This window comes from Pseudorca crassidens, chromosome 2, assembly GCF_039906515.1.
Source record: "Pseudorca crassidens isolate mPseCra1 chromosome 2, mPseCra1.hap1, whole genome shotgun sequence".
Taxonomy (NCBI): domain Eukaryota; kingdom Metazoa; phylum Chordata; class Mammalia; order Artiodactyla; family Delphinidae; genus Pseudorca; species Pseudorca crassidens.
In genome coordinates, this window is record NC_090297.1 from 126,928,544 (window position 1) to 126,955,340 (window position 26,797).

General features: G+C 41.2%; 1 protein-coding gene across 1 annotated transcript in view; it reads left to right on the plus strand.

The window, feature by feature from the left end:
- Positions 1-536: 536 nt before the first annotated feature.
- FMO4 (flavin containing dimethylaniline monoxygenase 4) overlaps positions 537-26,797 on the plus strand; it is a 34,245-nt gene continuing 7,984 nt past the window's right edge. The window contains 8 exon segments of the mRNA XM_067728623.1: positions 537-668; positions 4,416-4,555; positions 6,740-6,928; positions 7,557-7,719; positions 17,979-18,121; positions 19,025-19,221; positions 20,286-20,638; positions 26,406-26,475. Coding sequence (XP_067584724.1) covers positions 4,424-4,555; positions 6,740-6,928; positions 7,557-7,719; positions 17,979-18,121; positions 19,025-19,221; positions 20,286-20,638; positions 26,406-26,475 — 1,247 coding nt within the window. The 5' untranslated portion in view covers positions 537-668; positions 4,416-4,423.

The following is a 26,797-nucleotide window of genomic DNA, read 5'->3' on the forward strand; positions in this document are numbered from 1 at the left end:
AACTGTTTAATGAGCTTAAGACGGTATTTTATGCTTGTTTCCAAGCACTCAATGGAGAAGAAAAAAAAAAAAAAGATGTTGCCTATTATTATTATTCCCAGTGCTTACTTCTGTAATTATTCCTCTTCTGAGATATTAGCCCTAGGCTAATACCTAAAACCAATTTTACGCTTTTTCAAACAGGTTTTCAAACAGGTTTTACCAGCTCCCTCTGCTAACCCTTTCCAAAAGGATGAAACAGCTTAAATTCCTTATAAGTTCTGAATTTTGAAATCACACTTCTGGGGTTAGGGAACTCTAGACTTGGGAGAACTTGATGACGTGATAGTCACCTAATTGACTTTCTCCTATGGACAGTTCCTAGGATGGTTCAAGGGACTAATTCAAGAGTCAGAATTTAGTACGTAGAACGTCTGTTTCACTGGGGATCGTGGTTTGGAGTGACTTGGCGCCCTCTAAAGGCTACAATGAGAAGAGCAGTCGCTTACCAAGTGCTCCCCTTTAAGTTTAGGGCTCCGTCGGAACTGTGACGTTTAGGAGGGTGGGGGAAGGGGCAGAAGTCGTTAGTGGCCTTCGAATCTGACGGCTTTATTCTAACTCGTCATTTAGCCCTCCTTCGAGAACACGGAAGTATCAAGCTGGTGCCCTACACAACTTTTTTTTCCTCGGTGAGTATACTTTCTGCTGTCACTAGCATGACAGGAAAAACGGATGGTTTTTGTTTTAAACCGAGAGTACTTTGATTAAAGTCAGCATTAGTTTATTTTTTATTTTTCTTTTAGAACAAGGAGTTTGTGTTTGGAATTTTTTTTTTTAAGACAAACACTATCTTTGGCTTTGGGCTGTGAGAAATAATTTGTCAAAATATCTGCTCTATGCCAACAAGGTAAGTGTCCTGGATTTTTTTTTTTTTTTTTTTATGAGGAAATGTTTCCAGAAGCTGCTTTCACAGAGGATGAATACTTTCCTTGGTGAGTACACTCCTTAAAAATGAATGTGATCTTCTTCGAGAGCCTCTTGATTAGGGTTAAAGCAGCAGAATAAGAGAAAACCAGGAAGCAAAGGAACGTGCTAAGGAAACAAAGTTATGTTGTAGGGGAAAACCACCCTGAAGGAAGGTGTGGGTGAGAATAACAGAATCATGGGACTGTCTGTGATTCCAGGCTCACTTCTGATTTCATCTTTTGGATGAGATGGAATTGTGAGGCACTGGGAAACACAAAATACTCCACAAGTGTTATGCTAGGAAATACCATAGCAAAGGAAGAGCACTGGTAGAGTGATAATAAGAAATATAAATAGATCCAAGTCCAAACTAATATAAATCATAATCAGCTACATAATTTGCTAATCATCCAAGTCTCTCCATGTCTCAAAAATGATTCCTGCATTTTCTGGTCTGTCAGGTATGGGATGGGGTTTTCATGTTGTTCAAAAGTGCAGTTCAGGGCTTCCCTGGTGGCGCAGTGGTTGAGAGTCCGCCTGCCGATGCGGGGGACACGGGTTCGTGCCCCGGTCGGGAGGATCCCACATGCCGCGGAGCGGCTGGGCCCGTGAGCCATGGCCGCTGAGCCTGTGCGTCTGGAGCCTGTGCTCCGCAACAGGAGAGGCCACAACAGTGAAAGGCCCACGTAATGCAAAAAAAAAAAAAAAAAAGTCCAGTTCAGTAGTTTAGAGCTTCTTTCGATTAAGGAACTAAATGTCAGCAACCTTTTGACCTACAATGGACCTTATGTTTATAGCCCACTTTACAGTTTACAAAGAGCTTAACACACCTTATGTCCTCCCGCCCCTTCAAGCCTGCAGTCTTCTCTCCTGCCTTTCAATTCACATCTACTTTGGACACCAATTATTTGGCACTTAAACAGTCTCTAAGTCAGTCTGTAAAGGACAAGGTGTTTTTGCCCAGGAAAAATACAGCCTACTATGTGTCTCTAACTAGATCTCCAGGCATAGCTAAGCAGCCCAAGAGTGTCTACAAGCATTTGTACCCAGAGCACACTGCTATTACAGGACGTACCACATGATATCATGTGTGTCAGCCTCTCTCCATATAGTGGCATCTTCCTGTGGACAGTCACTGGGTCTATATTTATTACTATTATTTAAGTCACTGGCTCTTAATCATCTTGGGGGTCCCCACGCTTGGCTCAGTACCTGCCCTTAGAGGTACACAGGGTGCATCTGTTGAGTGAATTAATTTGCTGCCAGTCTATTCACTGCAGCACATTTTGCATTTTAACCAGATCAATTAACAACTATTTCTTTCATATTATTATTGCAAAAACACAGCACAGAGGGATCTGCCAATTCCAGACCTCTACCTAGTGCCCTGGAAGTTTAAGTGTTCTTATTGGTGGAGGCCATTTATTTCTGATTAAAAGCCACCTAAACCTTTTACTCAATCCAAAGGAAGTCATAGGTATGTTTGCCTATATGTTTCCAAACTTGTTGATAATTTTTATCTGCATGAGCTGTCTTTTCCGGGAAGAGAGGAAAGGAGGGAGTCAGTTAGGGAGGTGGGAAATGAATGCTGAGTAAATATTTGGTGCTAGGCAGTTCTGTGTAATTATTATCACTGTTTAAGACCCAAACAATCCTTCAATATGGCTATTTTTCTTATTTGCAAACAGTAAATCTTAAGGTGTGTAAGCGGGTTGTTTGGGGTCACATGCCTAGTCAGTGGCAGAGACAGAGTTCAAACCCAGTTCTGCTGCCTCCAAAGTCCATTCTTATTGCAGCCTGCCCAACTCTTCCAAATCAAAAGAGACTTCTAAATAAACAAAAAGTCTCAGGGGGAAAAGTGTAAATTTTGCTATAAATAATGAAGCCAGGCATGAAGGTCTCAACCTTACAAAGGGTAGAGTGGCAGGTAAGATTTGGAAACAGGCAGCTCTGAGAAATCCCTCTGATCCTTGTTGCAAGTCCCTGCCTAGATCCTCCTCTGGAACCAGGTGAGTCCGAAGGGTCCAAGGGCTCAGCAGTCGTCTTCTGCCCTCTGTAAAGTCAGTAACTTCACTTTGGTTTTGTGCCTGGGGGTTCTGATCTGGCTAGGAGGCAAACTACAAAACCAAAAGGACAAAATCCCCCAAGCCCAACCAGAAGGTGTGGCAGCAAACCTGAGCTCAGGTGAGGGAAGAGGCTTAGTAGCAGGAATCACAGGACACTTCAGGCTTTCAGACCAATGAGATGTGCACATCCAGGCTCATACTCAGATACCCAAAGTCTCTCCAGACTCAACCTCTTATTAGCAGAGTGGCCTTAAGTCGTGTTCAGTGATGATGCTATATGTTTTCCCATTTACTGGTATTCAGGGCTCAATAAATATGTTCTCCCTAGGTTCCTCAAGGCAAACACCACTATGGTAAGTGTCATGACACTACAAAAGTCACATAAGAGTTATACAGCAAGACCTCTCCTCAAAAAGTACCTTGTCTTCATAGGCAAAGTCAAATCAGTTAAGTATATTTTATAAAGCAAATACTTTGAGGTCTCAACTACTCTTTGTGTGTTTCTCAGACTGGCCACGAGGGTTGAGGGAAAGGTAGCACTTGAGAGTGAGGACACCTGACACTTCAAAGTCTTCCGTGTGACATAAACCTGATTTGCTGAAATCAACTCGGTGGTTAGCCCATCTGATCAAAGCAAAAGCTATGTTGATGTTTGCAGAAGCCCAAAACATAAAATCAAGAAAAACTGGTTATAAATCCCCATGACACATTCACACTTCCTCCAATCTTTCCTGACAACATGGCATCCCCATTTCCATATGACCATATGACCACAGTTCTGTATTATGGTGAGTCAACCTTTCTCTGTGCAAAGTTAAGAACCTCCCCTAAATGCATGTAATATCTTTTTTGCTGGCAGAACATGGTCCATGACTAGCTATTCTTTAGAACTTTAGAAGCTTTGAATAAAAACTAACATTTTTGCTTGTTGCAATTCCTAGCATTTCAGAGGGACTAGGTGTTAGCAAAGAGTCCTTTTAATACTGAGAGGATCTAAAGTCTTAAGGGGATCAAGGTCCTGGCTACACTAGCTAATAATAAGAGCAAAATTTAATTGAGCACTTACTATGTAGCAGACACACTTCTATCACCCTTCCAACATATCTCAGTCATTTAATTTCATAACAAATATTTTAAATTGGTATTATTATTTCCACTCCCATTGTGCTGATGAGAAAACTGAGGCACAGAGAGGATAAACAACTAGCCTAAGGTCATACTGTAAATAAATGAAGCGAGGATTCAAACCAAACCAGTATGATTTCAGAGTCCTCATCTTTAAACAAAATGTGATTCTGCCTCAGCTCAAAGATGAAAGGATCACTGTAAAAGTTGACTCCTATGACAAGGGTTCCCTTCTAGCTTTGTCATATAAAGATGCTCTGCTCAACCTATCTCATACAGAACACACCATGGCCAAGCGAGTTGCAGTGATTGGAGCTGGTGTGAGTGGCCTGTCCTCCATCAAATGCTGCTTGGATGAAGACCTGGAGCCTACCTGCTTTGAAAGAAGTAATGACATCGGGGGACTGTGGAAGTTTACCGTGCGTAGTTCATACCCTCCCACTTCCACCAATCATAATCTGGCCGTTTGCTTTGTCCCTGCCGAGGCATGGTCGCTTTAGCCTACCTTGGTGATCATTACGGGAGCAGCTCACTGCAGCAGCACAAGTTTGTTATGGTGTTGTGCTGACCCCAGGCAGGATGCAGTCTGATAGGATGAACTTGGACAACTGGCAGGGTAGGGACAAGAGACAGTTGGAGGAGAGAGGAAGAAAGAGTTAAGTCTAATACACAAACATAGTATTGGAAGTTACAATGATTTCTGGAGCAGGGACATTGTAAGACAAAGTAGCAGCGTGTCACATTGGGTAGCTGAATGGCATTGGTGAATATGGAGCAGATGACACTTTAGGAAGGACAGAAGTTGGCATCAGGGAGTGGAGCCCCAGCGCCCAGGCATTGTTCAGGTCTTTGGGAAGAGAATTGGCAAGGGTGAGGCAAGAATCCAGACCTTGAAAGGTCTAGGGGGTATTTTTCACATTATCAGAAGAAAAAGAACACAGGCACTAATCCACCCTTCTTAGGAGTGTAATATGCAGCCTAGTGGGGTATGCTCAAGGCTAGGCCAGCTATTAGGTGACTTGAGCATCAGGAAGTGGGGCTGGAAATGACTAAATACCCCCTGCCTCTGGCCAAAATTGGTCCTGGTTACTGGGAATAGCAGGGCCTTCAGAGGGAATAAAGGGACCTGCCCCAGTGGTAGGGTATAAGGTGTCAGAAGATGGGAGGCCCAAGTACTAAATGCTTTGGTTGGGGAGAGAAGAGCAGCCTTTAGTGGGAGCTCAAGGTTGGGGAGGGTGCTTCAAACTGGTATGAATGAGGGAAGCCTTCTTGGAGTAGGCAGCATTTGCCAGTCTTTGATGGATGGTGAAGAAAACAGAATAAGCAAATACATGTAAATGATCACAACCCTAGGATTATAGCATACTGGGGAAAAATAATTTTTTTCTGGTGTACTATGGGCCTCTTCAAGCCACCAAATGTCAATGTGGAAGAAAGTATTAGGTCTGCTGTTTGACCCCATGGTTCGTTTGGTTTCCTTCTCCTATTGTAAAGTGATACAGATTAATTTTAGAAAACAGTACTGAGTTAAACAAAAGAAAAATACAAATTAAATATAATATCAATTCTCATGAGTCAGCAGCACTAACAAAATTTTGATGTAATTTTTTCCAGTCATACAAATACTTTTTTTTTCAAAAATGCAATTGTAGTATTCATTTTCATCCATTCAACAAGTACTCGTGTTGTCCCTCTACCAGGACCTATGGGAAACAAGATGGACAAGGACCCAGCCCTCCTTACTGTCTGGTGGGGAACAGAAACAGTAAACAGATCACTACAATGCAGTGTGATTGGTTCTGTGCTCAAAGTACAGTGTGCTGGGGCAGGGCACAATAGCTACCTTGTGAAGATCTGTTGGGTCATGGAAGGCTTCTTAGAGAACATGATGGTGAAGGAAGAGACTTGAAGAAGAAAACTTCGGCCACGAGAAGTTCACCGGTGCCTTTAATATAGATCTTTTTGTTTTGTTGTTTTGTTTTTGAGTGACAGAGATCGAGACAAGACAACAAGTTGAGGAGTCCAGGAGAAAACACAGGCTGCCAGTATGTGATGATTCTTTCATGACGACTGAGATAAGACAGAGAGAGACAAGGCTGGAAGGGGATACAGGTTGAAAGGGAGTTTTGTTTTGTTTTGAAAATTTGAGTCTTCAGTATTTTAAGTGTGGATGGGAAGGAGCCAATAAAAAGAGAGCGGTTGAAAATATCCATAGACAATAAATAGAAAAATTAGTGAGGAGTTCCTTAAACAAAGGCAAGAGGAAGAGGTGCAGAGCATGAGTGGACGGAATAATCATGGCAAGGGAAGAAGAAGATAAGCAAGATAGACCGTGGGCCTGTGTTCATGGAATATTTTAAGGGCAGTGTCATTCTTGGAGAGCCCTATTAAATGTTGTTAGCTTCTTTGTAGATTGAGAAAGATATCGTATTTAACAATTCCAACCCCACCAATGATTTCTGATAACTATAGCATGGGGACCCAATGCTAACTTTTCCAGGAACTCTTTGGAATTACAAGTGGAACGCTAACTGCTGATGGTCTCTGTTCTCTTCCTCCTATCCCCCCACCACCCCATCAAGCTAACTGTGCTTTCACCACAGGAAACTTCTGAAGATGGGATGACCAGGGTCTACAAGTCATTAGTGACAAACGTCTGCAAAGAAATGTCATGTTACAGCGACTTCCCCTTCCAAGAAGATTATCCCAATTTCATGAAGCAAGAAAAATTTTGGGACTACCTCCAAGAGTTTGCTGAGCACTTTGACCTTCTGAAATACATTCGGTTTAGAGTAAGATACCTTGGGTTATGGAAGGTTAATGAGTAGGGGCTGGCCCATTCACCAATCTGATGGAAATGGGATACTTAAGTAAACTTCTTCTTGACTTTCTCTCTATATGAATAAGGCAGATAATAATCCTGCTGGTCATGTTTTACTCAAATAAGTCACTAAAATACTGAATTTGCTGGTTCTTCCTCTAAATCCAGACTCTCATTCAGAATAAAATTTAGAATGTTTTTGAGAGGAAAGGAAAAATGGATTTAGTTCATGAAACCCATTGGGAAGAAATGACTAGAAGTCTGAACCACAGATATTAGAATGGGTCAAAACTCATTTTCCTAAATTTTTTCAACATTCGGTGTTTTAATTCATCTCCTTCTCACCAGGAATAAAAACTGAATGTTTCTTCCTTGCAGTGAAGGCATTCAGATGTTTTGGGTCCTAATCTATATGACCACTTTTGAGACTTGGCACAAGTTATTTAACTTCTCTAGGGAAAAGATAAGCCAATGTTAACAGACCTCCTATCGTGGGACTGACTTGGCCCACTTGAAATAACAGACATGGTTACCGTACGGTCATTTTATGAGGTCCCAAGATGACTGATGGAAAGCGAGTGTTTGTCTTTTGCTTTCAGACCACAGTGTGCAGCGTAACAAAGCGTCCTGACTTCTCCGAAACTGGTCAGTGGGATGTTGTCACAGAGACAGAGGGGGAGCTGGACAGAGCTATCTTTGATGCTGTCATGGTTTGCACTGGACACTTCCTGAATCCCCGTTTACCTTTGGAGTCATTTCCTGGTGAGTCATTTCTGCCTAAAACCATGCCTACTCTTCTGGGTTCTTCTAGAAGTTACTGATTTGTAATTGGAAATACTTCCTCGTGATTATAGACAACTTTATGTTTACCCTCAGAAATAATATGTACAAAATAACTTTGAAAGTTATAAAACACTATAGAGGTGTCAGATTTTATTATTTACTTATTAATATAAATGCTGACGTTATCATTTAAGTTTTATCATGCCTGTCTGATTCAAGCTCAGTGATCACAGAAGGCTCAAAACTATCAGATCGGTCATGAAAAAATATAGGCTTTGAATTTCGTCATTAAATTACAGGTCATTTGAATCAGGAGTGACCTGTAATTCAATAACTTAAAGGAAGTGAGAATACAAGGAAACTTGACAGGATTTTTTTTAAGAAATAGACCAGAAATTATACATACAAAGAAATATTGTCACCCTTCAAAATAGTCATCACAATAATAATCCATCCACCTCTTAAAGCAGGGCTATCCACACAAAGGAGTTTTAGAAATTCCCCTTTGGAAATGCTTTGGATCCAATGGCACATTCTTTTTAATATACTCACAATTGGCAAATCTCCATCTTTTGAAGTCAAGTGAGGATTACTAAAATGTAGTGAAGCTACTCTTCTTCCGTTACTCATAAGTGGCCCTAAAGGCAATTGAGTATGAAGTTTTGAAACTTCTTTTAGGAATTAAAAGAACCTTTAAGAAACGAAGATGTGAAGAAGAAAGTCTGCAAACCTTAGACAATAAAAAATGAAATATAAATCTTAAAACGTAATCTCAAATTAACAAAATATTCTATTTTCAAAATGTGTTAGGGACCAAGGGAGAATTCAGTACATAATTTTACAAAGAAGCAATATTGTAAATGGTGGGTCAGCTTCAGGCTTGCTGCTAGTCTATGGGCTAAATACATAATCACATAGTACCAAAGGAATATATAACTGCCTCTATAACAATGTTTCTATGAGGAAATGTGTCACAAGTGTCAAATAAGAGATGCTTTGGGAATTAAGTGTCTTGTCAGGTTTGAGGTGGCTAATCCTTTACTCCTAACTACCTTCAGTCCCACTGCGACTATAACTAAAGAACACTGCTGCAGAAGAGCAATCAGGGGCTGAGAGGTGATGATCTTTGTGGCAGCATGAAGTGTCCAGACTGGCAGAAGTGGGCCCAAGGAAAGAGACTGGCTAAACATAGAGTAGCAACATAGTTTTGGATCATCTTGAGAGCAGACATTTCTACATACTTTAATGACCTCAGGGAGGTGGGGGAGGAATAACTGTAGTAGAAATATTGAGGTGCCGCTTTCTTTTGCCCTAAAACCCAGATATTGGAGAAGGAAGAAACCCACACACGTAGATTTTAGAGGCTCCCCCTGAGGGGGTCTTGGTTTATGACCAGACTTTAGAAGAATCCGTTATGGGGGACAGCAGTACAGATAATCCCAATTTCCTCTGTGTTTCCAGAGTGAGGTATCTTGGTGAGTGGATACGATGTAAACTTTCCAGAAGTTCTGGTCTGCTACAGTTCCCTGCAGGCAATGGCCCTGGATAAGTAGCATTTAGCATAATGGTTATGAACAAAGCTCTGGATCCAGACCCTGTGCTAGTTGCTTAATCTTGGATGAACATAACCTCTCTAAGCCTCAGCAAAGTGGAAATATAAGTTCCCATCTCAGAGTAGTGATGAGGATTAAATGAGATCATCATGTAAAATACTTAGTATAGTACAGAGCACACAGTAAGCACTCTATAAACAATAGCTACTACTGTTATGAATCGTGACCTTTAGTAAGCTATTATCCACCAGCTGAGAATTGCTTGGAAGAACCTGCTTCCTAAGAAGCAGATGCGTCCCCCAGACGAAGAAGTATTTCTCCCTCTTAGTTAAGTTATAACCCCAGTTATAAGCCTCAGCAGCCATTCCATCTCAGTGCTGGATCCCCCCAGAGCCCATACAGGAATCACGGGATGGGTGGCACAAAGTGCAGTTCTGCAGGTCACCCCTCTTGATTCTTCTCTCTCCCACACCAAGAAGTTGTGTAAACGTGACTCTCTAAACACACATCAGTTGTAATCATTAGTTACAGATTAGTGGTCGCAAATGCCTAATTATATTTGATCAATTATTAACAAATGTTCTTAAACTCTGTGAGCGTTGTGCATGGACTTCAAGCTTCTGGTCTTCCTTCTCCTAAGGTAGTTGCTAAGCATTTTTCAACACATAACAGTAGGGGAATAAGTATAAGATGAAGAAACCACAATAGCAAACTATTCCAGAGATATTTGCTGACAAGGCAAACTAGGCCCTGTGCCTCCTAGCAGACCGTTTTTTTTTTTCTGAATTAGTAGTTTTGATTTACCAAATAGATTCCTTTGGGGCAGGGGAGGGGGCAAGGCATTATTGACGTATCATTGATTCAGAACTACCTATGCATTCCATACTTTTTCTTGGGTCCCCTGCTCAAATATGCAATTATGGAGAACCTATTATTTGAAAAGCATTGTGTTAGCTACATACAAAATCTATGAACCAAGGTTGAGCCCTCAGGAAGCTTCTCTCCAGCCAAACCTCAGTGAATAGGTTGAAGCCCCACTCTCTAATGCATTCGAGGCACGTGTTCTTCCCCCTTCTTGAAACCCTCTTAGGGCTTCGCTTTTCAAATTCCTAATCATCTTTCTAATGTCATTCTTTGGAAAAAAAAAAAATCACCTCCTCCAGGATGACTTCCTTGACTCAGTCTAGGCTGATGCCCCACTGAAGGCATCGTAACACCTCCTGTTTTGGGGGGCAGCATAGTATCATGCTTGACAGCTGAGCCCAGAGTCAGATGACCTGACTTCCCGTCTGGCTCTGCTACTTACTGTATGGGCTTGGGCAAGTTGCTTAATCTCTCTGTGCCTCCACTCTCAGCATTAGTAAAATTGCATCATAATATTGTTCACCCTATGGGGTTGTTGTGAGGTTTAAATTAATTAATATGTATAAAATCCTTAGAAGAATGTCTAGGACTTGCTAGTAAGGTCTGAATAAGCGTTAGTTAGCTCTTGTCTGATTACCTATTTCTCACTCGAGGATGAACTCTTTAAGGGTAGAGACTGCCTTTTATTCTCACATCTCCTAAACCTAAAACCTGAAACAGTACCTTGGGCTATACAATGTTGAAAGTGCAGGTCATGTAATATAGAGTTATTAACCAACTGTACTTTTTCTTGTAATGTCCCTGCAGGTCTCATCTGTGGGGCTTGTCCTTCTCCTGCCCTTGGTTGCAATTTCAGGCCATTCCCACCGCTTTTCTGCTCACTCTCAAATAATGAAAAGTCCCCCTCTGTCATCTTTTTTTTTTTTTTTTTTTGGCCATGCCATGCAGCATGTAGGATCTTAGTTCCCTGACCAGGGATGGAACCCGTGCCCCCTGCAGTGGAAGCAGAGAGTCCTAACCACTGTCCGGACTGCCAGGGAAGTCCCCCAACTTCTCATTTTTATAGCTGAAATGTTCTGTCTCGTGTAATAGTAAAAACTGGCAATTACCTGTAATGATGAAGCTTCTCCCCTCCCCCAGCCGGCTCCTGCTTTGTGCTGACAGCAGCAGTGAGAAGAGATGGTGCGCTTGGCTGCTCTCTTCCTCTGCCAGTTGCTCCTCCAAACCTTTCACTCACCAGCTGCAGTCTCTGGCCCTTCCAGAATTGGAGTCAGGGCAAGGACAAGAAGAAGTAAGGGGGCAGGAAAAGTCTTTCTTCACTGGCACCAACCAGGTGCTAGTTCTCTCAGGCCTTGGGGGTGTTTAAGATCCATGCTTTGGGGGGTGCTTTCCTAGGCTCTCCTCCAGAGAGACGCCCCATGACTAGGGATCGTTCCGTGCAGCCCCTGTTGCTACAGACCAAGCACTCTCAGACTGGCCACTTTACAAGTCCCTAAACCCTAGCTCCTCCCCAGGTCATTTCCATAGACTATCTATTAAGGTCTCGTTGCCAGTCCAGATGGCTACCTTGTGCAAAGTGCCTTTAAATTGGCATCAGACAGGCTCTCTCCTACATGGCTTTCATCTGGTCCACATGAGACATGTATTCCACACTGTCAGCAGTAGTAGATGAAAAACTTGCTACTGGTGCAGTCACGCCTTGCAGGCAGTTCCAGTCACAGCCTTTCAAGCGTGGGTCACACACCAGTCTCTGTGCTCCATAGACTCCAAGGGTCGAGGTCTCGCAGGGGTCTCCCAGAAGCCCCTTGAATATTGCTTCGTGTCAAGGAGACAAAAAATGCAACAGCACTTTAAAATCCTTTCCTGAAAGTCTCCAATTTCCAACCTCTGGCCACTTTGACTTCAATCCCTGAAAGTGAGAGGCAAAGGATCACAAAACCGGTCTGCATACACCTTCTTTGCAAATTCTGCCTAGTGGGTTTAGCACCTCCCTAGGAATGTGGCAACTATTTGTTGCCATATTTAGTGCATTTAGTTTTCAGCTTCGGGGGCCTCAGCAGGCAAAGACTCCTATTAAAACATTGTGTTATACATAGTAGCTCTTCAATAAATGTTATTGAGTAAATGAATGAATCAGTGACTGTCTGGTAGGAGAATGATAGGTTCCAGGAGACAGTTTCATCTTTTTACATTAAAATTGCAAAAGTACTTGAAGCATTGGGGTGAGAGGCTGAGGAACCCTCTAAAGTGAAGCGCCTCCCTTTCCGATTCATTGTCAGTGCTTCATCTCACAGGTCACAGGGTCTGAAGGTGGCTGGCCCCATCGCTGTTTATTTCCTCTGCCACCTCTCATTGCTGAAGCTGTTACCACCGACCCTTTCGAGCTGGTCCCCAACGAGGGTCCTCCTGCCCGGTGCTGTTCGAGCCAAGAGGCCAAATTTGGTTCAGAAGCAGAGGAAAGCTTTATTCTTTGATCAGAGAGTGGACAGGTGCGAGACCTGGCTCTAGAGCAGGCGACCCCCAGGACGTGGTGGGGCTGCTTTGCAGGGTTCTGTCAGCAGGGAGGGGGCAGAGACAGGCACAGGCTCACACTCCAGATCGAAGTTTGGACCCAGAGACTCTGCACACAGCCCATCACCGCCACCACCTTCAACTGAGGGTCACGTACTGCGCTTCTGCACACTCCCCTGAGCTGAGGCATCAGCGCAGCCGTTTCACACTAGGAACTCAGGTCTGAAGGGCCAGAAGCGAGGCCTCTGCACGCAGAACCCTGTGAGCAAGTGACACTAGACTAAGCACAAAGGAAAAGACAAAAAGGTTAAACTTTATCTTATTACCCAGACTAGGCTCTGCTGGTGACAAATCCCTCCTCTCTTTTGTCCTTCTCCTCATTCTTGAGGGGCGCTAGGGGGCGCAGGTCCATCTTTTGTACCCCCCTGGAAGAGGACCAGACTTCTTCCCAGATGCCTTTTAGATGCGTTTGATGGTCACCAGGCCTCAACACTAACTGTTCGTATTGCTGAGCTACCATCATTTATCTAACCCTTTGGAGACAAAGGACACCAGATAATTTAAGATACATGGTCCAAATATTAGCAAGAGCAAGTTTTTCCTAAAAATGCAGGTATCTAGGTCTTTTGCCTGTAGGCAAACGTGCCCTGATATGGAGGCTCACTGCAGTGGCCTAAGTATCCCTGGTCACACTTTGTTGTTTTTTTGGAAGAAAAGCTTCAGGTCAGAGAGAGGTTCACATGAGTCAGGGGGGGTCCATGGCCCCAGGTTGTCTCTCCAGAGGTAGCGTTTAGGGTCCTCTTCACTCAAGGGTGATGTGCCCACAGAGCGATCCCTGCAACGTCAGGGCAGAGTAGGTGGTTAGGGTCACCGAGTGGGGTCCGTTCCTCTTAGGACTGAGCTGGTCTTGCAGGCTGCTGGTTTTCCAGGTTTTTAGGTGTCTCCAGTCTCCTGGCCAGAATGGGTGGAGGGCCAGGTTGGTGGATGCAGGCAGCACCTGGTTACCATATTCCATGAAAGCTTTCATAGTTTCTCCTCCCTGGAGGGCACACTTGAGTTGTTCCATTTCAAGTTAAGGCGTCCCTTCTCTGGGCTCGGGTAGTGGCTGTACCATAGATGAGTTCAAATGCACTTAACTTTCACTTATCCCTTGGGGCTAATCACATGCGGAGCAGGGCAACTGGAAGCAACTTCATCCAGTCTTCTTGAGTTTCTGGACATAGCTTGGCTAAGGCCCATTTCAAAGTCTGATTGGAGCTTTCTACTCTCCCCAACAACTGAGGTCTCTAGGCTGAGTGCAAAGTCCACCCACAGTGCCCGTTATCCCCTTCATCACTTGAGACACAAATGCTGGACCATTATTACTTTGTAGGGACCCTGGAAGCCCAAACCTGGGAATTATTTCTTTTAGTAACGTTTCTATACACCCAGAAAAAGAGTCTACTAGCACCAAGAGATACCTGAAATTGCCAGGTACTCTCGCCATGCCAGTAAAATGTCTGCTAATCTTCCCCAGGATATGTCCCTCTGGTCTGAATGGGCCTCACCTGGGGGCCTCTAGGGGGTCTGGTGTTGGAGTTGTTCACTGTGCAGATGGGGCATGTCTCAACTATCCGACTGATTATACTTTTCATGCCAGGAGTTACCATGACCTCAACTAGCCAATTATATACCTGTAGTGAGTTCCTTGATGAGCCTCCCTGATGGCTTGACAAGCTGCAGTTTGGGTGAAGAAGTATTGCCCGTGTTCACTAACTAGCCACCCATGGCCTCCTAGATCTCTGTCGAAGCCCCATTTTCAGGCTCTGTTTAATTCTTCCTCTGTGCAGATTGAGGAACAATTGGATGGATCTGGCCTTTGAGGTATGAGGGGTAGTTGCCAAGTTACTGGTTCTAGGGCTGCCCTTTCAGCAGTTGCATTGGCCTTGTCATTTCCCTTTATTACCTCTGCATCCTTCTCTTGGTGACCCCTACAATGAATCACTCACCTTTTTTGGAAGCTGTACTGCTTCTAAGAGCTTCAGTATTTTTAAGCCATGTTTCACCTGTTTATTCTCCACAGCAGGCATACTTCTTTCCTTCCAGGTAGCCCTGTGTGTGAAGGATGGCATATCCTGGGAATCTGTGTAAATATCTGTGTAAAATCTTCCCTGTCTAAGACTCAGGTGAAGACTATCAACTAGGCCTTTTGGACAGAAGTCCCTGGGGGTAGGCTTCTTGCTTCTATGACTTAGGTCTGGGAGGTCACTGCCTATCCTGCCAGCCTTTTTCCTTCTCTCATAAAACTGCTCCCATCTGTGAATCATTCCTCTTCAGTGTTTGGGAGAGGTCACTTCCTAGGTCAAGGCGACTGGAATAGATCGTGTCTATGGCTTCTATATAATCATGCTCCAAGGGCCCTATTTCTGTGGGTAGCAGGGTAGCAGGATTTAGCCTGTGACAGTTTTTTTATGGTAACAACTGGGTTGTCTAAAGGCATAGCCTGAACTTGAATCGACTTTCTGGAGGTTAGCCATTCTGTTCCCTTACAACTTAACTGAAGCCTGAACCCGGTGTGGAGTCCGTATAGTGATTGGCTGACCAAATGTTAACTTTTCAGCCTCCTTTAGCAGGGTTGTAGTAACTGCTATTGCTGTTAGACAAGAAGGCCATCCCTTAGTAGTTTGATCTAATTGTTTGGAGAAATAAGCAACCACCTGAGTAAGGGGTCCCATTTTTTGAGCTAATACCCCAAGGGCGATTCCCTTTCTTTTATGAATATAAAGGTCAAAGGGTTTAGCTAAATTTTGGAGGGCCAGGAGAGGAGTCTGAAGTAACTGCTTTTTCAGTTCTTCAAAGGCCCCTTCACATTCTGAATTCCATTCAAAAGGATCATTATCTTTTCTTTTCAACTTTTCATACAGAGTCCCAGCTATTAAACCATAGTTAGGGATCCAGATGTGGCAAAACCTGGCCATCCCCAGGAAACCCCTAAGCGGTCTTTTAGTTTCAGGAGGGGTGAGGCAGCAAATGACTTCTTTCCTTTCCTGGGGTATGCTTCTCTTGCCTTCTGTGAGAACGAAGCCTAGGTAGGTCACCCTAGTTTGTGGTGTTTGAACCTTTTTCTTGGATACCGTATATCCTTTATCTGCTAGGTTGTTCAGGGTGGTTATAGTATTTTTGTCAGAGGCCTCCTTAGTAAGGCTGGCAATCAGAATTTCGTCTACATACTTGAGGAGGGTTCCCTCCTCCAGATGTAGATCTTTTAGGTCTTTAGCTAAAGTTTCCCCAAAGATGGTGGGAGAATTTTTGAACCCTTGAGGCAGGACTGTCCAGCAGTATTGTTGTTTTTGTTGCATGTTTGGGTCCTGCCACGCAAAAGCAAAACTTTCTTGTGGCTCTGTGGTTAATGGAATACAGAGGAAGACATCTTTTAAATCTGATACAGAGTCCCAGGTCCTGGTGGACAGTAGAGCTGCCAGCAGGGTGTAGGATTAGACACTACTGGGTGTATATCTTCAGTGGCTTCATTGACTGCCCTGAGGTCCTGTACCATCTGGTATTTCCCATTGGGTTTCTTTACAGGGGGAATGGAGGTATTACAGGCTGACTGACATGGTCTAATAAGGCCCTGGTCAGTTAGGCCCTGTGACACAGGCAGTTCCCAACAAGACCTCCCAGCAGAGTGGGTACTGTTTTCTATTGGGCCATGTATGTACAGATTTTAGATGGACTATCATGGGACTGGCTCCTACAGCTCATCCCATCCATCCCTGGGCCCAGACCTTGGCATTTATTCCAGGGAGATCAACTTGCTCTGTCTGGGGAGGTTTGTCCTCAGCCATTAACATTATCATCTTGTGCCCTTTGTCTAAGGGGACACCAGTCTCCAATTTGTCTCCCATTAGGTGTATAGTAGCTCCCAAGATATCTCTTCCTAGCAGAGGTACGGGGCACTCGGGAACATGCAGGAAGGAATGGGTGAGCCTATGTTTGTCCAGTTTACATTCTGATGGTTCTATGAATGCTCGTTCTTGGACCTTCCCTGAGACCCCCATAATTTTACAACTCTTGTGACTGAGTTTACCTGATCTGGTGTTCAGAACTGAGTAAGTGGCATGAGTGTCAACTAAGAATTCAACAGGCTTTCCCCCCATGTCCAATATTAGCTGGGGCTCCTAGGGGTCAATTGGTGTGCCAGCTTAGCAGCCCCCTGGCCCCATCATTCTTCATCTATCTGGCACTCCCTCCCAATGACTCAGGGTGGGTGGTAGTATAGATTCAGAGGCATTTCCTGAATGCACTTCTGCACATGGTCTGCTGAGCTGAAGTGTCAGGCACAGCCATTTCACACTAGGAACTCTGGTCTGAAATGCTGGGTACAAGGCCTCTTCACATGGTATCCTATGAGCAGGTGAAACTAGACTAAGTACAAAGGAAAAGAAAAAGGTTAGACTTTATTACCCAGTTTCTACTTTTATTTCCAGGGAATTGTTAATGGACTTTGCCAGTGACACAGCCACCACTGTAAATAGCTCTGCTTCCACTGTTACTACCATTCCTAGTTTATATGAATCCATGGTTTATGTCTGTTATATATGCCAAGGAGATAATTACCAAAAAAAAAATCAAGAGGAAAAATATTTGGTAGCCCTTTTCATATATAGTATATCAATATCGTAATAGTGATACTTCCATTGACAGAGTGTTAGGAGCTTGAAAGATCAGTCAGAAATACAAATATAAATAACAAAAGAATAAAGTATAAATAAGCATACAGTATAATAAGACATTAAGCATATAATAAGACACAAAGTAAAATAAGCATGAAGTAACAAGCCTAAATCACAAGAATAATTACTTTATTTACATGAGAACATGCCACACAATTTCTTTTTGTAAAAAAGAAAATTTCTTAATTCAATTTGTAAACATGTTATATACATAAATCACATTCTGATAGAATATATCTATTGGGTAAAATAACATGCATCAACAGACTACTTCTTGTCTAGGATGTTCAGGTCATGCATGAGATGTTTCTTATTATTGTCTGCAGTAAGCTTGATTTCCCTAAGTAATTGCTTTAAAACGGAACACGCATGAAATATAAGTTCTCCTATGTTTTTAACAAGGCATGTTATACTAAATCAGTATCTGAGCTTACAGCATCCAGTGGGATAGGGGATGATATGCTGGTTCTACTGCCTGCAATTGGGAGCAAGAACAAAGGGCTGCCATATTTCTGGGACTTGCCTTTTCCCACAGACCCTGTGCCTGCCAACGAAGGAGTTACAACTCTAGATATTTCTGATCCCTCTGTCCCTTCAGGAATCCATAAGTTTAAAGGCCAGATCCTGCACAGTCAAGAGTACAAGATCCCAACAGGCTTTCAGGACAAACGCGTCTTAGTGATCGGTCTTGGGAACACTGGAGGGGACATTGCAGTGGAGCTCAGTCGAACCGCAGCTCAGGTACACCATCTCTGAATCTGCACTCCCACCCCCAGCATCATTTCTGGTATCTGGAGAGTGGTATTCAAGATTATAAAACACACCGGCCAATCGCTAAATTATGTGGACACAGGGTAAGTGAAAAAAAAATCTTGAAAATCCCTAAAGCCTCTCATAACACACGCTTTACAGAACTGAAAAGATGTCCAAGAGATGTCCAAGAAGGGTCTAAGAAAATTGTGTGAATGCCAGACCACTAAGTATTTTTCAGAGGTACCCCTGGAACAAGATCAAATGAGCAAATTGTTCTACCCATGCCAACTGTCTTTCTTTCACACTCTCTCTCTGTAATTCTGGAAAGAAAATCCATGTAAAAAGAGAAAGGGGAGGTTGTTTTCTGAACATCTCCAAGTTTTCAATTAGGAGTCAGATTTGTACTTCGTTTTGAGGTAAAAGCACCCGTTACTTTGCCCAAGAAGTATGCATAATGATTTTAGAAATTCCAAGCATAGATCCACAAATTAGAAATCTATTCCACTTTATCATAAATTATAGGACAATGATTAGATTTAGAAATAATAGATTTTTATTTAATTTAGTTAAAATTGCTTGCTCAAAACCTCACTTTAAATCCTATATTATTTACATGTAAAACATTGCCAGCTCAATAGCACATGTCTGCTAGTACTATAATTCTTTACTTTAAACATGATGAAAATACTTAACCGATACATAGGTCAGGTCAAAGTGATTTATGAAAATAATGACAGCGGGGGAACACCTAGTCATTTGGAGATCTAGGTACAACTTCACCAGTCCTCTGTTGTTATAAGACCAGAATGTTATAAATCGTTTGAAACATATTGAAGAAAAATACTACAAAAATGATGCACATGTATTTATCCTTCTTGCCTTACTTTTTAGGTTCTTCTCAGTACTAGAACGGGTACCTGGGTCGTCAGCCGCTCTTCAAATGGGGGCTACCCATTTAATATGATGGATACAAGACGCCACAATTTTACTGCACAAGTTCTGCCTTCATGTGTACTAAAGTGGAGTCGAGAGAGGGGCTTGAATAAAAGATTTGATCATACGAATTATGGACTAAATATTACTAAAGGGTACTTATATTTTTATTTAATGGTAAAGTTATTTAATCAATATTTCTCATTCTATTTTATTCAGAACTCAAAATGTTCAATAATTGTGACATTGCCTTTGTTTATCCAAGCTTATTCTTTTAAGACAATGTCTATCAGTACCACAGAAGTTCTTGAAACAGGAGTACTCTCTGTCTGGTAGCAAAATAGTAATTGATGAGTCTAGAAGAAAATGAAGGATGGAAACTTTATTTCCAGTTTGAAAATTACGAAATTTAAATTGGCCTTGAGGGTTCACAGGATGGCTGCCATCCACAAATAGAATATTTGCAGCAACAGTGAGTGCAGATGGCCAGCTCTCACTAACCTTTAATAAATGTCTACTCTGCCTGAATGATTAGAGGTATGAATTTCCAATAGAAATTCCTAGAGTTATATATTTTAATACACATCTATATAGAGCTACACATTGGCAAGGAAAAGGAAAACTGAAATGCATGTAAAGTCATTAAATGTGATTTTTATTATATGCATGACCCAAATATTTTTTCTTGGGTAAGATGGCTTTCAACTTACGAAGAAAATTAATAACAACGAATGATTCAATATGTAAATTTTATAGACATTATGTCTGCTGCAATTAGGTAGAATGATGTTCATAATGAAAATATTTATTATGAAAATCTATCAGTAGATTCAATTTTTTTAATCCAAAAATTTTTTTGTAATTTCCTCTTTGCCAAATGCCAATCCTTTGAGGCCTGGGTGATGTGGACCCAAAACTGACTATCAAATGGATTGTTGTGTACTTGATCCTGACATTGCTCCAGAAATTAGACCCAAGAGACAGAGAATTTTAAACCCCACAGGAAAGAGTAGATTTAGTCATTTTCTACATGCCTTCTACTGGGAGCAGGAAAACAAAAGATGTTATAGAAACAGTAAGTCAGATAGACAGCTCTGAATTAGACATTGGTCAATTTACTCCCTTGACGTGGCAGATATTTTGAATTGACTAAATAAATCATTTGCTGAGTGTCTTATAAATATAACCACAGTGAATAATTTTCTCCTCTGTGTCAAAGGAAAAAACCAAAAACAATTGTGAATGATGAGCTGCCAACCTGTATCCTCTGTGGGACAGTCACTATGAAAACCAGCGTGAAGGAGTTTACAGAAACCTCTGCTCTCTTTGAAGACGGGACAGTGGAAGAAAACATCGATGTTGTGATCTTCACTACAGGATACACCTTTTCTTTTCCCTTTCTGGAAGAACCTCTCAAAAGCCTTTGTACAAAGAAGACATTCCTGTATAAGCTGGTCTTTCCCTCAAACCTAGAGAGGACAACACTGGCTATGATTGGCTTCATCAGCCTTACAGGATCCATCTTAGCAGGCACGGAGCTCCAAGCACGATGGGCCACAAGAGTATTCAAAGGTACCTGGACTCTATTTAAAGCCCTATGTGAACAAATGAGTCTTGAAACCAGTCCCCTGAGATTTAGCTAAAATCAAACAAATGTGAGTTAAAGTAACATAAAACATCCAAAAAAATTTTAGTGAAGAATTAATTTTATATATGTGTAATATTATGGTGGGTGTGCTTATGTCATTAATGTGACTGAGTGGAAAAAGAGGCTTTGACTCTGTGGATAGAATAAATTTGGACAACAAAATAAAATCACATTTCTCAGAGTAACTGAAAATATTAGAAGCTTCAGGATCCTGTTTTATACTACTCTAGTCAAATCAAGTCTAGTTTAGTCCATTTACTCCTAAGTCTTTCCATTTATGACTATCAGTAGAGTTTTATATCGCTTCCTAAGAAAGACACTGAAATAATATACGCTGTGAATAAAGTTGAGGTCTAAGGAGATAGTGACTTTTAAGCAATGCCCATAAAAACACTGTAGACACTGGACACAGATTGCTATCAGTTATTACTGTAAGAGCAGAGGTGATAGAGTCAGGGCTACTGGGGTCCAATCTCAACTCATTAGCTTTGCAAGGACCTCTTTAAATCTCAGTCCCTTTTTCTGTAAAATGAGAATAAAACCTGTTTCACAAAGGTTTTGTAAAATGAATAACGTCTACAAAGCAATTAGCACAGTTCTTGGCACAGAGTAAATGCTCATTAACTTATAGCTGTTGTTCTTACTATTGCTATTATTATCATACCTCTGTAAAGTAGGGCAAGTTTTAGATTCATAAGCATTTTAAAGAATTCCATTTGTAACTGTATTATTGCATTTGTAAAAATATAAACAGCAATCACAGTTGAGCCAACCAGCTGTCCTTTAGCAGAATTATACCCTTAATGAATAGAAACAATCACCAATAATTAATAAATAGCATATAACACAATATTAGGTAATATTGATTTCTGTCACACTGTAAAAATGTATTAGATATCAACCATACTTTAAAATGTTCTCCTAAATTGACAAACATGATATTTTAACTGGGAGGGTGAGGAGTGGAGGGGAGGAGGTGATTAGGAAATCTCATTTATTTGTATTACAGAAAAAATTCCATGGCATTTGTGATTAAATTATTACAAATGTTTACTTAAGGCTAATTAAAGTGCTTTCACAGCATTTTCCAATTATATTAAAACAATAGCAAAGATCAATAAAACTAAAAGCTGGTTCTTTGAGAAGATAAACAAAATTGATAAACTATTAGCCAGGCTCATCAAGAAAAAGAGGGAGAGGACTCAAATCAATAAAATTAGAAGTGAAAAAGGAAAAGTTACAACGGACACCGCAGAAATACAAAGCATCATAAGAGATTACTACAAGCAACACTATACCAATAAAATGGACAACCTGGAAGAAATGGACAAATTCTTAGAAAGGTATAACCTTCCAAGACTGAACCAGGAAGAAATAGAAAATATGAACAGACCAATCCCAAGTAATGAAATTGAAACTGTGATTAAAAATCTTCCAACAAACAAAAGTCCAGGACCAGATGGCTACACAGGTGAATTCTATCAAACATTTAGAGAAGAGTTAACACCCATCCTTCTCAAACTCTTCCCAAAAATTGCAGAGGAAGGAGCACTCCCAAACTCACTCTGTGAGGCCACCATCACCCTGATACCAAAACCAGACAAAGATACTACAAAAAAAGGAAATTACAGACCAATATCAATGATGAATATAGATGCAAAAATCCTCAACAAAATACTAGCAAACAGAATCCAACAACACATTACAAGGATCATACACCATGATCAAGTGGGATTAATCCCAGGGATGCAAGGATTCTTCAATATACGCCAATCAATCAATGTGATACACCATATTAACAAATTGAAGAATAAAAACAACATGATCATCTCAATAGATGCAGAAAAAGCTTTTGACAAAATTCAACACCCATTTATGATAAAAACTCTCCAGAAAGTGGGCATAGAGGGAACCTACCTCAACATAATAAAGGCCATGTATGACAAACCCACAGCAAACATCATTCTCAATGGTGAAAAGCTGAAAACATTTCCTCTAAGATCAGGAACAAGACAAGGATGTCCAGTCTCACCACTCTTATTCAACATAGTTTTGGAAGTCCTAGCCATGGCAATCAGAGAAGAAAAAGAAATAAAAGGAATACAAATTGGAAAAGAAGAAGTAAAACTGTCACTGTTTGCAGATAACATGATACTATACATAGAGAATCCTAAAGATGCCACCAGAAAACTACTAGAGCTAATCAATGAATTTGGTAAAGTTGCAGGATACAAAATTAATGCACAGAAATGTCTTGCATTCCTATACACTAACAACGAAATACCAGAAATAGAAATTAAGGAAACAATCCCATTCACCATTGCAACAAAAAGAATGAACTACCTATGAATAAACCTACCTAAGGACGTAAAAGCCCTGTACTCAGAAAACTATAAGACACTGATTAAAGAAATCAAAGATGACACAAACAGATGGAGAGATATACCACATTCTTGGATTGGAAGAATCAATATTTTGAAAATGGCTATACTACTCAATGCAATCTACAGATTCAATGCAATCCCTATTAAATTACCAGGGGCATCTTTTAGAGAACTAGAACAAAAAATCTTAAAATTTGTACGGTGACACAAAGGACCCCGAATAGCCAAAGCAGTCTTGAGGGAAAAAAACGGAGCTGGAGGAATCAGACTCCCTGACTTCAGACTATACTACAAAGCTACAGTAATCAAGACAAAATGGTACTGGCACAAAAACAGAAATGTAGATCAATGGAACAGGATAGAAAGCCCAGAGATAAAGCCACACACCTATGGTCAACTAATCTATGACAAAGGAGGCAAGGATATACAATGGAGAAAAGACAGTCTCTTCAATAAGTGGTGCTGGGAAACTGGACAGCTACATGGAAAAGAATGAAATTAGAACACTCCCTAACACCATACACAAAAGCAAACTCAAAATGGATTAGAGACCTAAATGTAAGACCAGACACTATACAAATCTTAGAGGAAAACAGGAAGAACACTCTGTGACATAAATCACAGCAAGATCTTTTCTGACCCACCTCCTAGAGTAATGGAAATAAAAACAAAAATAAACAAATGGGACCTAATGAAACTTAAAACTTTTCGCACAGCAAAGGAAACTACAAATAAGATGAAAAGACAACCCTCAGAATGGGAGAAAATATTTGCAAACAAATCAACAAAGGATTAATCTCCAAGATATATAAACAGTTCATGCACCTCAATATTAAAAAAACAAACAACCCAATCAAAAAACGGGCAGAAGACCTAAATAGACATGTCTCCAAAGAAGACATACAGATGGCCAAGAGGTACATGAAAAGCTGCTCAACATCACTAATTATTAGAGAAATGCAAATCAAAATTACAATGAGGTATATCACCTCACACCAGTCAGAATGGGCATCATCAGAAAATCTACGAACAACAAATGCTAGAGAGGGTGTGGAGAAAAGGAACCCTCTTGCACTGTTGGTGGGAATGTAAATTGATACAGCCTCCATGGAGAACAGTATGGAGGTTCCTTAAAAAACTAAAAATAGAATTACCATATGATCCAGCAATCCCACTACTGGGCATATACCCAGAGAAAACCATATTTCAAAAAGACACATGCATCCCAATGTTCATTGCAGCACTATTTACAATAGCCAGGTCATGGAAGCAACCTAAATACCTGGCGACAGAAGAATAGATAAAGAAGATGTGGTACATATATACAATGGAATATTAGTCATAAAACGGAACGAAATTGGATCATTTGTAGAGACGTGGATGAATCTAGAGACTGTCATACAGAGTGAAGTAAGTCAGAAAGAGAAAAACAAATATTGTATATTAACGCATATATGTGAAACCTAGAAAAATGGTACAGATGAACCAGTTTGCAAGGCAGAAATTGAGACACAGATGTAGAGAACAAACTTATGGACACCAAGGGGAGAAAGTGGGGGCAGGGGGTAGGATGAATTGGGAGACTGAGATTGACATATATACATTAATATGTATGAAATAGGTAACTAATTTTTTAAAAAAGCCACAATGAAATATCGCCTCATACCTATAAGAATGGCTATTATCAAAAAAACAAAAGATAACCTGTGTTGACAAGAATGTGGAAAAATTGGAACCCTTCTACACTATTTGTGGGAATGCAATAGTGCAGCCACTATGGAATATAGTATGGAGGTGGCTAAGAAATTAAAATTAGAAGTACCATATGACCCAGCCGTCTCACTCCTGGGTATATATCCAAAAGAATTGAAGTCAGCATCATAAGGAGATATCTGCACTGCCATATTCATGGAAGCATTGTTCCCAATAGTCAAGATATGGAAACAACTTAACTGTCCATCAGTGAATAAATGGGTAAAGAATATACAGACAATGAAATATTACTCAACCTTAAAAAAAAAATCCTGCCATCTGTGACAACATAGATGAATCTGGAGAACATTATGCTAAATGAAATAAGTCACAGAAGGACAAATGCTGCATGATCCCACTTATATGAGGAATCTGAAATAGTCAAGCTCATAGAAGCAGAGAGTAGAAAGGTGGTTAGCAGGGACTGCGGGAAGGGGAATGGGGAGTTGTTGTTTGATGAGTATAAAGTTTCAGTTATGCTAGATGAATATGCTCTACAGATCTGCTGTACAGCACAGTGACTATACTTAACAATACTGTATTACACACCAGAAATTTTGTTAAGAGGGCAGATCTCATGTTATGTTCAATAAAAAAAAAAAGACAATCCCAAAACAAAAACAACACAGAAGACTCTTAAGTACATGGATTTTTTAGGTATTTTATAATGAGCTCAAAAATGCTTATCAGAATGACAGAGCTCAGCCCTTCCCCCTCCCCCGTTCAGAAAAAAAAAAAAAAGGAATGACAGAGCTGAGAAAACAAAACTTGATTAGATCACACCATAGCAGTGATTGCAAGCCTCTCCAGAAAGCCTCCAAGAGGCAGTCTGGGAACCACCAAGTGAAGTCTTTCCAGCTTTATACAGGATAAAATGATCCTAGTGGCAAGTATACTACAGAGCTAAGTCAGACCTTTCTCATGTAGCTTAGTAACCCCACACCCTAGGGTCAGCAACTTGGCAACTGACAAGGGCAGGACTGGCCAGAAAAGAGAGACTGTCCGTGTCTAGGTGGATTATTGAGAACAAGCACATCCTCACAACAGCTCAAGCAGACAGAGCCTTTGTGAGATTGAGAGACTGCCTGGCCCCTTCCATGCCTGAGCCTCCCCATGTAACAAAATGAAGACATACCAAAGCAGGGTTATAAGAATGGGGTCATTTTAAGTGTTTACAGTTAACCAGCTAATAGTTTTAATGCACACACACAAATATAATGTGGAGGTATATATACAATATAATGTAAATAATATTATATGTCAATATATGTAAAGTGCAAGCAGATGAAGAGGGGCAGGTCCTGATGACCAGTGCAGTGCAGGCTCAGCCACGGGGCATCTGTCCTCACAATTCCAGCAGTACAGTACCCTGCTTAAGTGAATTCAGAGGGGGAATTTACCTCCAAAAAATTACCCTCTGCACTCTAATTCCATTCTAAGCTTTGATGACCACATGTTTTGAGGTTGGAGCAGTGGGGGGCCAGAAATCAGGGGGAGGAGAACTCAACGGAAGAGGCACATGTGACTTTACTGTTGTTTCTGACTTTCCTTACAGGACTCTGTAAGATACCTCCATCTCAAAAATTGATGGCTGAGGCTACGAAAAAGGAGCAGCTCATAGAAAGGTATGAAATATAGCCTGCTACCAATATATTCCATTACAAAAAAAAAAAAGATTTTCAATATAAAAGCCATTCCTAGAGAAGCAATGTGGTAGGATGGAAATAATTGCATTATGAGTCAGAAGAATATGTTTTCAGTCCCTACTTTTCCACCAACTAGATTTGTGGCCTTAGATGTGTCCAATGGAGGGACCAGGTCACTCCACTGAGTCTGGCCCAGGACAGATGGCAACCCTTTGTTCACTTGCCCCCAAAGCCCTGTTCTCTTTGTTCTCCTCCTACTTCTCAGGCTGCTCTTTCTAGGCATTTACAGGTGTCTCCTCTT